Here is a 14,302-nt window from a genome sequence, read left to right on the forward strand (position 1 = left end):
GTTCTGTCAGACTGTCTAATTGACTGCTGCATTATCAGAGCCAAATTCCACAGGCACACAAAGCAGGGATTATTCCCTGTCAGGGTGTTTGCGGGAAGAGGTGGGGGTTTGGTGCTTTTCTCACGAACTCTTTATACCGGCCAGTCCTTGTCCTCCAAGCTTCACTACTGCTCTGAGATCAGACAGACTGCTGGATGTGTTTTTTTACTCTACACATCTCAGTTTCCCTTTCCCTTCAGACAGAAGGCAGCATTCAGACTCGCTCATTCCCACTTGTCCAAACGCAAGGCGCATCATTTCCGGAATGGTTCCGCAAAGATAAGATTCCATCATGGTGGAGCGGATCATAAAATGACTGGTTTTCATCAGATTGTTTGTTTTTTTCTATTGAGAAGCCCAAAAAGTTTTTCCATTTAACCAGAATGACAACAGAAAATTTAAAACTTTATTCATTTAAAAGACAAAACAAAAGAGCCATTCAACAGGACTGCAGTCTCTATTGAGTATTACTGGCAATAAATACAAGATGATTGGGAAGAGGGGAAGGGTAAAAGGAGATATGAGTTGACCCTAACATATACAAGGGACTATGGCACAATTTAGCAATGTCTTGTTTGGTCAAATGAATTAAACACAGGAAGTAAAAAACACACTTAAAAAAAAAAAAAAACTCTTAAAAAGCAACAATGCTTAAGTTGGCCTGGGGATTGCTGAATCTTTCTGGATGTCTTTTTTTGTACTGCAGTCAGTTTGGGAACTAGATGAAATCTGCATAAAATAAATGCTAGAAATTCCATTGCTAAACCAAACCATACACATCGGAGCCTGATGCTCAAAATGAGTTTAAATCTAGGGATACAGATTGTGGTTAATATGTCATGAAGGACATTTGGCGAATACTTTCACTTCTCTAACACATCTCAACTTTTAAAAGGACCAAACTTTTAAAACTATAGTCTATTGTCTATCTACCTAATAAAATACTGTATAATCAATAGAGGAATGATGATATAGAAACACTCCTCTAAACATCCGTTTCTTGTCATATAAAAAGAGGCCAGCGAGGGAAAAAACAACTCGCTCTGTTGATGCAAAGATCCAAAAATATTCATCTGTGCTGTACGCCTGCAGTTTAATAGTCAATCCCATGGTCATAGGGGGCTCTGTATTCACTGTGGTAGTCTGCCTGGTACTCATCCTGATACTCCGCTTGGTATTCAGCCTGGTAGTCGCTGTCGCTGATCTCGGAGCCGTTGGGGCCTGTGCCCTGGCTGCCATTGCTGTGGACGGTGGGCTCAGTGGGGGAGGAGCAGTATTTGGGATCGTACACCTGCCTGCCCAGCCCGTACACACTCATGCCCTTCTGAGAGGCCACCTTGTTGGTGCCCATTTGCAGTGAGATGGTGGAGTTGTCTAGAGGCTGGACAGCCACTTTCTGGTCGAAAATATCTCTCCTGGTTCCGGGGGCCGACATGCCAGCCTGAAAGAGAAGAAAGGGTGAATAAAGTCAAAACTTAAAGTTTGACTTGGGCACCTAACTCCTAGGATGTTTTAATTGACAATTCTTATTTTCACAATAGGGAAGAAAAGATTATTGTAACTTCTGTTTCATGCCGACTTTAAAGGGATTGTTCGGAGTAATTACAACCTAGGGTCCTTTGCACCATGACCTCGAGCCAAACACCCCCCCCAGAAGCTTTTTTCCCCTTGGTCGAACATTATTAAAGTTAGAGCTTATTTAGAGATATCAGCCGAATGGCTTAGTGCAGGCACTAATGGATCCAAGGTTGTATCTCGTAAATCACCCCACAAATAATGCCCGGAATGGTACCAAACTTCTACAGTAGTACAAATAGGTTCTGTACTCATAAAACGAGGCATTAGAAAGTTTGTAAGTACATCAGGAGTTTATTTAAAGCTGACTGAGCTAGTTTGGGGCAGGTTGGAGCTGAACTCTGTAGGACATTGGCCCTATAAGAGCAGGATTGGACACCCATGTTTTAAGGCCTGATCACATTAGCGTAATGTCAGCAAGAAGATCCATTTTCAATAGAGTAGCGGTGCAATGAATCTAAAAACAAACAGCTTTATATTGGTAAATGTGGCAAATGTGTGCTAAATGTTCAAATTAACTTAAATCTGAAATGCACATGGGAAATGTTTCCCCTCACAAGTTACTCATGTGAAATTACGGATTGTGTGGATTCCTATTGAGATGACAGCAAAAAAATTTATAGTTCATGAATGAATAAAAAATGGATAGTTCACCCCCCAAAAATTGTCATTTACTGTTTTCATTTTCTGTCCCTTCATTGAAAGTCCAGGTAACTAAAACTTAAAAAGATCCAAAAATGTAATAACATATGATAAAAGCATGACATAAGGTAAACACAGAAGCGTGCGTGCGTGTGACGCATAACCAATGAGGTTTTGGTTATTTCAATGGAGGCACAGAAACCTCTCAGGTTTCGTTGCAAATACGTTCATTTTTGATTCAAAGATGAGTAAATTATAGAATTTTTCATTTTATGGGTAAACTATCCCTTTAAGGATTCACACTCACCTGGCTTGCTCCTTTATTAGTTCCCATCTGCAGGCTGATTGTGGTTTGGTCAAAAGGCTTGTCTGCTTGAGTCTTTGGGTCATACAGATGTCTCCTGGTGCCATATGCGGTCATTCCAGCCTGACTAGCACATTTATTTGTCCCCATCTAGCCATTAAGAAAATAAAAGATGTATATAAATATACAAAGCATGATTGAAGGAAACTTACAGAAGATAATAATAAATAAAAAAAGTTCTAGTAAAAAGTTTTTGGTTTCCCAAAGCCACAACAGATATGAACCAACTGAAGTCACACCTGCAGTCCAATCACACATTGACCAGCCCTCAGTTTCTCATCATTAAATTTGGGGGACTGCTTGTCTGCATACTTTACACCAATGTCGACTTTTGTCCCCATACCTTTAGTTTTTGCCTTTGAAAAAAAAATGAAAAAAAAAAATGAAAGAAATTGTCATTATTCCAAAAACTCTAAATCCAAACTTATGTCAGAGAGAATAAAAACTTTTATCATCTCCTCAAAAATGTTTTGCACAGAACTCACCATGTTGGCCAGGGCAAGAAGTGTGGTCTGAACTTGAGTCAAATTCCCATTTTCGAACAGATCATTGGCCTCAAAGATGTCGTTAGGTTTCAGGCCATAAGCAAGAATGGCTTTGATGAAGTTGCCCAGGTTCTCAAGCTTCAGTGAAAATGAGAGAAGTGACTTTGTTATCATATTTTTACATAAAAAATAAAACCGACTTGAAACGAGAAGAAAAATCCATATAATAACATTGAAACAATGCTATACATAAACAGTTTTCCCCTCACCTTGTGCCAGTTAAGTTTGGAGTGGTTGATTTTCTTAATGGATCCTGGCTGAAGTTTATTAATAAGCCTATGAGAAAGACAAATATTACATCATATGAGACACTCAACTTACATGGTCTGATGTTTCAAAAGTGTAAGGTCAACAACTTTTTTATTTTTTTAAAGAAAGTAATACTTTCAGGAAGGACACATTACATTGATCACACAGTAAAAACATTTGTTATAAATGATTTACATTTCAAATAAAAGGTGAACTTTCCATTCAAAGAATCCCCCCAAAAAAAAAACAGTTTCCACAAAAATATTAAGCAGCATAACTGTTTAACACTGATAAGAAATCAGCATATTAGAATGATTTCTGAAGGATCATGTGACACTGAAGACTGGAGTAATGATGCTGAAAATTCAGCTTTGATATCCCAAGAATAAAATTACATTTTAAAATATATTAAAATAGAAAAAATATTTTATATTAAAATAGAAAAAACATTTTAAATTGTAATAATATTGCACAATATTACTGTTTAAAACTGCATTTTCAAATCAAATAAATGCTGCCTTTGTAAGCATAAGAGACTTCTTTCAAAAACATAAAAATGTAATGATAGTGTATATACCAAGATAACATTAGACAGAACGTTTCTTCATCAAAATAAGGAACATTTTCAAGGTTTTTTTTAGGGCAACAGCAAACAAAAGAAGGTGTGGATGCCAGACTAGATGGTTATAATATGAACAACACATGGTTTGAGCTTGGCACAAGGTTTTTTATGGGGGTCTCAAGCCTGAATATAATAATCACTTCATAATTTGGTGTGTTGTAGGGATACAATAACAAGACAAAAGGTTACAGGTGGGCCTGAGAGTCATTATTAAGAGCCAAACAAACACAAACAAGCCATCTGTGCTCCAATGTTCTGAGATCCTAATCAAACTGAAATGCACATGATGGTTTCCATCATGCTCATAGACTCACTCGCACAGTATGACACCATCCTTCAATCCCATCTGGAAGTTTTCTCCGATTGGCATGCCCGTTACATCCTCAATCCAGTACTTCAGCTCCTCCTCCTTCTGCAGGTCGTACTTCTGAGCGATCTACAGGGACCAGAGAGAGAGAGAGATACTGAAAAGTCTTACTTCCTAAAACAGTTTCTCCATATGTAATACAAGGCCTGCCACACAAAAAGATGTTCATTCCAACTGATATGGAGCCAATAAAGTAGCAACAGACAGTTTCCCTGGTGAACCTAAATAACTGGAACTGAGAACACGTGCATGAAACTCACATGGAAACTTTTGCACAGTTTCAATTCATGAATTCATAAACTTCCAAAACAAAGGGTTTTTGAGCGTGCAGGTGCCGTCATGTTTTGAGGTTAGTTTTGGAAAACTGTCTCGTCTTCATCTCTGGGTAGTTTGTGCGGGACTGGAGCCAAGTGCAGTAAGATGGACAGGAAATTACAGAGCGTTGCCCCATCTGTGAACTCTGGCTTCAGGAGCAGCTCCAGACGCCTGTCAGGCCCCATTACTGCCATTCAGCAAACAGAAACGTATTGAAAGGACTTATCTTGCCTACAAAAAAAGCCTCTATAGACTTTAAAATAGATTAGCCTCAATAGCCTGTTAACTGTCAGTAGCTGCGTTTACATGGAGCATTGAATTCCAATTACAATCGGTGTAAAAACCCAATCTGGACTCTCATCTGAAGACGCCTCGTTTTGAGCGCGGGAATGAGCATTTTTACTGCTTGATTAATATAAGCATCATGGCACAAAGCTTTGTGTGCTCGCAGTCTCCTAATTACGACCTAAAATATATAAATATTTAAATAAATATACTGCTTTTTAAAACAAAAAAAGGAGGATGATTAGTATGTGACAACAGTGACTTTTGTGCACGTCAAAAGATTAAATCCGATTTGAAGCTCGTCACATCAACCCGATCACTTTATTTAGCGTTCATGTAAACACTACGTCCGGAATGATCAATCAGAATGATTTTTTTTTTTTTTTTTTTTATGGGGGTAACGGTTAACAGGTTAAATTATGCACAAGTTTTGTAATCAAGTCACTTCATGTTTGAGAGGTAGTCCTTCCGTTCAATGTCACTTTAAGGTTCTTTAATTGCCTTCAACTAGTCTGGTCTTGAAAATCAATTGTAAATGTGTTGTAAAACATATTCCATCAAACATACAATTGCAGTTTGGTTCTAAACTTCAGCTGAATGAAATGTGTGAGGGTCCAAAGAGGTGACAAGCTAAAACATGTCTGCTTATAGGGACAATTCTTTTGTCCCCTTTAAGAAATATATAGCAATTGAGAAACTTTCCTTTTACCTTGTATAACAATTTAATGCCTTAACATTCATATAAAAAAAGACACTTTCAAAAGGCATAAAACTTTGTCTGTTTCTTTAAGAAGTCCTTCATTATGAGAGGACAATTGGAGCATAACATTGACCGCCCCTTTGGTTCGAGAAATATTTCCCCCATTCATTTTCCCCACAAGCATTTCAAACAATTATTCAATAAGCATTTCAAAGCCTTGACCCAAACCAAACAACTACAAGATGAACCACAACTCAAATCCACATTTATATAAAACTTTTGCAAGCCTGATTATTACAAAAACAAAAGTCACACCATTAAAAGCCATGTCCTAAGCACCTCTGCATAAATCAAACATATACAGTAGCCTAGTTTGAACCAGTGTAAGTTTTAAAATTAAACGCATCCAATGAGATAAATCCGATATACTGTATACACAAACACAATTTTACACCTTATAATTGCAAAAAACAAAAGGCTGTCAATGCACAAGCCCTATAGTCAAAGGTTTAACTCTGTTGTGGATGTGCTTTTCCCGTAACGACACGGGCGTACAACGAATTCACATTCTTTTACAGTAGTGTTATCATTATAATTGTATGCAGACTTGCGCTGCACATTTTGCACTTAACTTTATTTTTATTTTTGAAGTGATTCCAATCATATTTCAAGCAATTCAAAACCATCATGTTGAACAGTGCGTATCTGAAGCGTCTCAGCTGAAGGACATAATCCATTATTTATGAGCTTTAATATATCGGCCAAATTTTCTTATTGGGTCGATAACTATATCATTAAAAATTATCATATATTGGCCGATACAAATACGGTGGCCGGTATATCGTTATGCGCATCCCTAGATGTTACTGCAGAACTCTAACTTAGTCATTGTTTTAAATGAATAAATGATAATAAAATAATTGATAAATAATCAAACAATACATTTATATTTTAGATTTCCAATGTAGTTCCTGCTGGGATTTCAGCGATTTTAAGAACTGAAAATCACCCTGACATAAAACCTTAAAGCTCATGGCAGGTCTATTCTAAAAGATTTATACATTCTCACTCAAAATCGTTATCTCTAAAAATAAAAATGAAAGGGATTTTCACTTTGGGAACACAACTGTTGTGCTCTATAACCCGTTATGGTCTTTTACTTCAGCAGTGTGTCAGCATTAGTTCAACAGGAAATGGGTCTGTGACAATAACAACAGCAAAACAAACAGAGGACCTTCCATGCGTCACCATGAGCACAAGCAGGCATCACACCTTAGTGTCTCCTGGTTGGCGTGAACGAATGACAAGCAGAACTTGAATTGAGACCATATATACCCCATTATTAAAGTGTTATTGTCAAGTCTCCCTATAAACACAAGAAAAGGAGATAATCATCACTTATCACACAATGCCTGAGGTGTTTGTCAAACTTAATGTGGACATCCTTCAACACTAAAACATCACAATGTACACTGAAAAAGAAAAAACCCTAATCAGAGCAAGATAAAGCTCAAAAACCTTGATTCCACCCAAACTCAATTCACAACACACATTTACCCTTGAGAGAGCTGACAGACTTTTCACAGCGGCCCCAAACACTTTTCAATCCACAATCCTACGATTTCCAAATATCATCTGTGTGAATTATTTGCTATTCAATTTAATTATAACTTCTGATTGTTGCATTTAAAGCAATTTATGATGGTGTAAAAATAGCAAATCAAGTTACTTTTGCAGAATTTGCACATAAAAATTAGATGCCCAAGATACAGATTACATGTCAACCGATATTTACGCAGTAAAAAGTCACGCCTGATCCACTTAGTGGGAAGTGGATCAGGCGTGACTTTTTACTGCGCCGAGTCGAACTACTCCCAAAAGTGCTATTCCGCCATACATTATAGTTATCCTTTTTAACCCGCTTAGAAAAGCGCCACGTTTTATTTTGTGTCACCCTACTTGGTCGTATAACTACTCGTGTAACTGTTTTGAAATAGGGAAAACGTTGATGTGTTTGGTCACTTCTAAATTCATTGCTGTTAGATACCATTGAATATACTGGGCTAAGCTAAGTGCTATCAAAGTGTCGCCGCGCGCCAGAGCGATTGAGTGCACGCACTGAGATGAGAGAGGTATGTATAAACTCGTCTTAGTTAAGGGAATAACATCATTTAATATGAAAAAACGGTGGAGTATCCCTTTAAACGTAATCTTCAGAAAATCTCAAAATGTATATTTATCTTGCATTTCACTACATTATAAGTGTGATGCTTAAATTCACCAGGTGAATATTTAAAACCCCGGATTTTTGTTTATAGCATTTTGTGTTTCATTTATTTCGATAAAATGTTGTTAAAACATGAAAGTAATTATTGGTGTTGGCACAGATGTTAATACTGGTGCGTCCCTAGTAAAACTCATAATACTCAAAGAGGTCAGAGGATTAAAGCTGCCGTCGGCAACCCTGGAAAATTGAGTGAATTTAGCCAAAAATTTTAATGTTTACAACTCTCATGCCCCTCCCCCACTATCAACAAATAGCCAGTGCGTGTGCACCAGATTTTCTGTGAACGCGCCCGTCTCATCAGCATCGATCAACACCATGGAGTACTCGGAGGTATGCTGCCCTGGCTAATCTACCCATAGATTGCAATTGCTAACGTCACTTATACTCTAAATGAGCTTATTTGATTTGTTAGTGTTTTGAAAGCGAGATACAAGTCCCGGATGAAGACTATGTCCCCGCGAACTTCAGGCGTGTGCATGTGATTGTAACGTGCGCGAGGTGGGAGTGGGATCTGTGGCGTGTGCATGATCTGTGATTGACAGTCAGATCTCACCCCCCCCTGCGCTGATTGGACCCGATGATCCGGGAGCGGTGGATTTTTGCAAAACAAATAACACGCTCCAGCTGGAGTTAGAAGCTCGTTTTTTTTTTTTTCTAAAACCACCTTATTTATGTTGTTCTGTCGGATTAGTGTCGATTTCACTGAATATGATCAAAAAAATGTTTGCCGACGGCAGCTTTAAAGCACCAGCACCGTTACAATGGAAGAGAGAAATTCCTACTAAAGCAACAGTAAGCAAACATTCAGGCCTTGCAGAGCATTCGCCAAAAAAAACAACTGATCTTTCTAAAAAAAAGTCCCAATAAAGAGCCAGTATAGGCCCAAAAGATGGTTCAAATAGCACACGCAGCAGCTAAAGGCTGATGAGAGCAACAAGATCTCCCTCTGAATCCTTCTCATATCCCATATCAGACTCCTTTATCATCTCAGGGTGTTTTACACCGCCCTGCAACTAGGACATCAGTAGAGTCTTCACATCCAGCTGTCCACTTGCCATTTTCTACATAATAGAGCTTGTGTTCCAAGTGTATACTAGAGCATTTAAGGAAAAGGAAGAAAAAACATGTAGGAGAGCATTGACACATGTTTCCAGACAGAGCCCCTCGACCAAGAGCAGAGAGTGAACTTCCTGAAGACAGAGAAAACTGGGAGAACATCTGTATTTGGCCCTGTGAGAACAACATGTTGGGAGTTCTGCTGGCCTCATGGACAAAACCAATCATGTGGGGGGCAAAAACTGAGCATAATAAATAAATAAAAATAAAAACTTGCAGGAAGTACTTGAGGAATCCAGCCAGAGCTACACAGAGTACTACAATGCGGTTATAGATTTGCTGGAGGGAACAGCTTTAACAAAGATCTAACGCTGTGAAAGAACTTTGTGAACAACACAGCTGTTTCTGCTGATCAATTATTCACTTTGTTGCTCTGGAAATGTCTAGCAGACTAAATAATGTGGCAGCAAGGTCTGTGGTGTATAGCAGACTACAAGATGTGTTCGCATAACAATTGGTTTATATGACCACAAGTCCACTACATTTTAAAAACCTGGTGCTCAAGGACTCTAAAGAGAACAGTCCTACAGCACATTTACATATGAGCCACACATTTTGTATAATGACTCTTAACTCTATAATTGACCATATGGCCTAGGGCAATTTCCTACAGTACCAGTCAAAAGTTTAGGGTCAGTAATAAAAAAAATATATATATATAAAAAAATTATTAAGTTTAATAAGCAAAGACACATTCAATTGATTTAATGACACAGTATAGACATTTATCATTTTCAAAGAGATTTCCATTTCAAATAAAAGCTTTTCTTGTGAACTGTCTATTCAAAGAATCAATATTGAGCAGCACAACTGTTTAACATTGATAAGAAATGTTTCTTGAGCAGCAAATCAGCTAGGGCTGGGACGGTATGAATTTTTTCTTAAGAAAAAATTCATACCGTCCCAGCCCTAGCTGATTTGCTGCTCAAGAAACATTTCTTATCAATGTTAAACAGTTGTACTGTGTCATTAAATCAATTGAATGTGTCTTTGCTTATTAAATTTAAATTTTTTTTTAAAGCGGTAAACCGCTTTAAACCTCAACCTCCTCTACTACCAATACAAACAATGAACGGTGCTGGTGGGTATCCTCCCAAAATGGCGGAAAGGAGAGGATGACGCGGTCTCTGGGGGCGGGGCGCTGTGTCGTGACGACATCTCCTAATTCTCAATAGCCTACGAATGGAATGTTATTGTCATGGAACATTGCGCTCCCCATCTTGCGAAAGGTCGGATTTGCTCCATCTTTTGATTTTAAGTTTTGTTTAGAAAACCTTAGATCCATGTAAGACACAATCCATGTCATTAGAATCAATGAATCCATGTCATTAGACACAACGTGAACACAAGGCCAGTGTTTATTTTTTTTATGGTGATGACGGTGACGAGCTCAGACCCGCGGTAGGCGTCACGTGACCGCAGTATTGCGGTAACCGTCCCAGCCCTAAAATCAGCATATTAGAATGATTTTTTAAGGATCATGTGACACTGAAGACTGGAGTAATAATGTTGAAAATTCTACTTTGCACCACAGGAATAAATTAATTTTCTAAATATATTCAAATAGAAAATATTACATTTCACAATAATACTGCTTTTACTCCATTTGATGAAATAATTTCTGGCTAGGTGAGCATAAAGGCCCTGATATACTCACAGCAAAGTTTTTTTAGTTTCGGGCTAAAAAGAAGTTCGAAATACATGGCCAGTGGTATACTGTTAGTGAACATTGTGATGCTGCCCAAACTGCTGAGAGCGGTGTTTAGATAAATATGTGTCGTGCGCTTTCCTCTCAATAACAAAAACACACAACAAAATTGAGAAAACAGCAAGCATTTTTTTTTTATAAAACATAAGAAAAGCATCTGATCATAGTAACGTGGATGTTTGCACGGGCTCTGCAATTCGGCACTCTAAAGTCACATCACGTTTATTTACGGTTCACTTTATACAATAGATTGCTTACAATCAAGCAGCTTTACCGTATTAAACATGAAAAACAGTGTCAGTGTCTTGTTTTCTACTATAAAGTAGCTCTCCAGTGTGTTCGCGTTTTCACCTGCGGATGTCTGACCTCGACGGCTTGAACAGGAGAAATTAAGCGGAAAGGATTTCCACATGAAAGAAGGCGGAGCCTTCCGGAACACCTACCTATTACATAATCGCCACGGACCAATGGTAGTACAAAGGTGTTTACCAGCTGGACTTTTCCGGAAAGTTCGCTTTGGCAAGCGGTTTCGAACTCCCAAAATGAACCCCAGGCCTGATTTTGTTCGAAATTACGTCACATCAGTTCGTTCTTCGATTTCACTTGAAGTATATCGGGGCCTTAAGACAGCATCTGATCATAGCGTTGAGGACATTTGCACAAGCTCTGCAATTCAGCAATCCAGTCAAACCATGTCACGTTTATATACCACTTTGTACAATGTATTGCAAGCAGCTTTACAGTACTAAAACTGCTTCGCTGTGCAGCAAGGGGTGCGGTGTTTACGTCACCAGTTTTGACGTTATCATTGTGTTACACGTAAAGAGAGACGCAAAAGAACATTTGAAATCCTATTTGAGCGGCCAGAGGATCCAGACTGGGACGCATCTGTAAAAGTCTGAATTGCATTTCAAACCACCACCAAATGTGGTTTGAAGCAGATTTTTAAAAATCAGATTTCATGTGGGGGGGGTTTTCGGTATGCAACGAATCAGATTTTTGCTGGCAGTCTGAACATAGTCAAAAGATTTCCTATCAGTAATGGAGTTTCCTACAGTAAGTTATCTCCAGATATATGCACGGCATCCCAACAAAGTGCTAATGAAAGTCAGCAGGGGGCAAGTGGACTCACACCTCTGCAGATGGCACAGGATTCAAGAAAGCATCACCCCACTGTGGTTTACATTGTTTGCCCACCCTCCCACTCATTCTGACTAAACACACGCACGCTTAATAAGATACATGGTGTGGTGGGAATACTGTTGAAAAGCACTAAAATGACCAACCACAGACACTACAGGGGTGCGTCTTCTTTGTGTGATTTTCAAATGTGATAAGCAATTAAGACAACAAAGAAGATTGTAGCCTAATGGTTGAAGGTCTTAGCCGCTAACAAAAAGTCTGCAGGTTCTAACCCAGATGTGTGAATGTGAAATTGATCCCGAGCAAGAAAGTTAATCCCAGGTGCACCAGATGGACCATCATTAACGCAGGACAGGCCATTTTACATGCAAGAAAAATAAGCATATGGGACATAAAAACAATAGTTAGGAGCAATGGTTTGGCTACTGAATACGTTTAGGTCTAGTTTTCGGACCTTTGATTAAATAAATCAAATAACATTTTATGGTATATTTATGTGCAGAGAAAATAAGAAACATTAAGATATAAAATAAACAGTCGCTTGGCAATTCTACAGAAAAGCCACAGTGTGATTTAGTGACGCTTTAACCTTTTCCTGAACACCCCCTCCCAATTTTTTTTTTTTATAAAACTCAAACAAGGTTTAACTTAAATATATTGTTTAACAAATAAAAATGTTCCAAATGAGCTACTATAAATATTTTAACTACAAAAGTACGTAAAATTAAGCCACACTACTTAAATATCAAGTCCTTTAAAAACGAAAGAAAACTCTGTTAAAATCAGATGCTGCCTGCACGCGCATCACCTCGACCAAAGTTTCCATAACACATTTCCACACAAACCAGAATAAATGACATCGTTTAGCTCACTAAACCTTTATTATACACATTGTCGCGTATTTGGACTGATAATGTCATCATTTATTGGTTTTATTTGTGTTTGAGTTCATCTGCAGAGAGCGTGCGGCAGCCTCGTTTCTTTCTCTCAAACTGGAGCTCCACCCAGAACTCAACAAAAGACCCCATGATGACCCACCAACACATCAGGTTACAGCAGGCAAGCAAGCTTTACCAACCTTTACTAACAGAATAAAACACGGTAAACATCAATTGCGTCTTGCAAATGACAAACAGCATCTCAACATGTCGAGAAAAGCCAAACACGTCGCGTGCGTAAAAAGTTTCATTCATTGAAAGTAGGGTTGTGCGACATGAAACACGGACTATTTTCTTCTTTCTACGTACAAAAGTATGAGGAATTGTGTTTTATAAACAAAACAAAAAAAATCTATTAACTTAGTAGTAAAACAAAGATGGCAACGACCCTAAAACCAAAATCTCAGAACAAACAAATCAAAGGAACCAGGTGAAAAAGAAACACAAAGGCTTTCTCTCAAAACCTACAGGGACAGCGCCTTTGGCAATCCTAAGCACGTTTAATTTAGTACTAAATTATACACGACATTTTTGATTCTGAACATGTCTGTGATGCCTGAAAAGCTGACTGTAGGTAAGCAGTTTTGGTTTGAGACAGTTACATTTTCATACCTATAACATTTGCAATGCAAAAAAACATTACAAACCAATCGGCTGACGTACACTGTAAAATCATTCAAACCTTACCTTGCTTCTCACTTCAGCTGATAAACCATATGCAGGGCCCTTGTTGAACTGAGTCATTGTGTTTTATTTCACGTCGCACCAAATAAATGATCAGAAATCTCACGATTTCTTACTTGGCTCCCCTTGTTCGAGAAAAGATCTTTTGCACAACTTTAAAAAAGCAACAAATACGTGAGTTTAGGCTAGTCAAAAAAAAAATGACTGCCGATTTGTCCCAGCTGAGTGGATGCACTAAACTCTCTCTGCTCAGCAAAGTAATTAAAGAGAAGCAGAAGGTCTGCTGGGCGCGAGCGAATTTACGAAATCTACTACGGTGAAGGCTTGAGTTGTGAATATTAATCAGTTTGCGTGACGCAACACAGTGTCGCTTCCTGATTGGTTGAAACGCAGACGTTTGTTTGTGGCGCTTGTGAAATGGCTAAGTTTAGCTTATAAATATGAATAGGTTTGCGTGCTGGACGATTTCGGGCTGCGTTTCTCGAAAGCATCTTGAGCAAAGTTCAAAGTTGATCGTAGAGAGACCATTGGTGGCAATGGTTTCACGGTGCTTTTGGGAAACGCAGGCCTGGACGGTGGACGCTACAAAGAAAGTACACCAAGCAACGTCAGCAGAATATGAATATTTAAAACGTAAGCCCACGCTCTAGTACGAGATCTTTTTTAGTAGTATTAATAGTATAATTTATTGTTTCAAAATGTCTAATATTAAAACATAAATAG

At 38.4% G+C, this 14,302-nt stretch overlaps 1 protein-coding gene across 1 annotated transcript; it reads right to left on the minus strand.

Moving 5' to 3' along the window:
- Positions 1-431: 431 nt before the first annotated feature.
- cnn3b (calponin 3, acidic b) lies at positions 432-13,847 on the minus strand. The gene is made up of 7 exons (XM_082172771.1): positions 13,583-13,847; positions 4,351-4,472; positions 3,375-3,441; positions 3,106-3,243; positions 2,860-2,976; positions 2,564-2,710; positions 432-1,480 (listed from the first exon to the last, which is right to left on the minus strand). The coding sequence occupies exons 1-7, from the start codon at positions 13,637-13,639 to the stop codon at positions 1,133-1,135; spliced, it is 996 nt and encodes a 331-aa protein (XP_082028897.1). The 5' UTR covers positions 13,640-13,847; the 3' UTR covers positions 432-1,132.
- Between the last annotated feature and the right edge of the window lie 455 nt (positions 13,848-14,302).

The sequence above is a fragment of the Leuciscus leuciscus genome (genome assembly GCF_965113295.1).
Source record: "Leuciscus leuciscus genome assembly, chromosome: 6".
In the NCBI taxonomy this organism is placed as follows: domain Eukaryota; kingdom Metazoa; phylum Chordata; class Actinopteri; order Cypriniformes; family Leuciscidae; genus Leuciscus; species Leuciscus leuciscus.

Coding starts and splice junctions, on each gene's coding strand:
- cnn3b (XM_082172771.1), bottom strand. CDS start 13,639: ATGACTCAGTTCAACAAGGGCCCTGCATATGGTTTATCAGCTGAAGTG. Junction 2,977..3,105: donor TTCTTGCCCTGGCCAACATG/GTGAGTTCTGTG, acceptor TTTTTTTCAAAG/GCAAAAACTAAAGGTATGGG. Junction 2,711..2,859: donor AATGTGTGATTGGACTGCAG/GTGTGACTTCAG, acceptor CTTAATGGCTAG/ATGGGGACAAATAAATGTGC.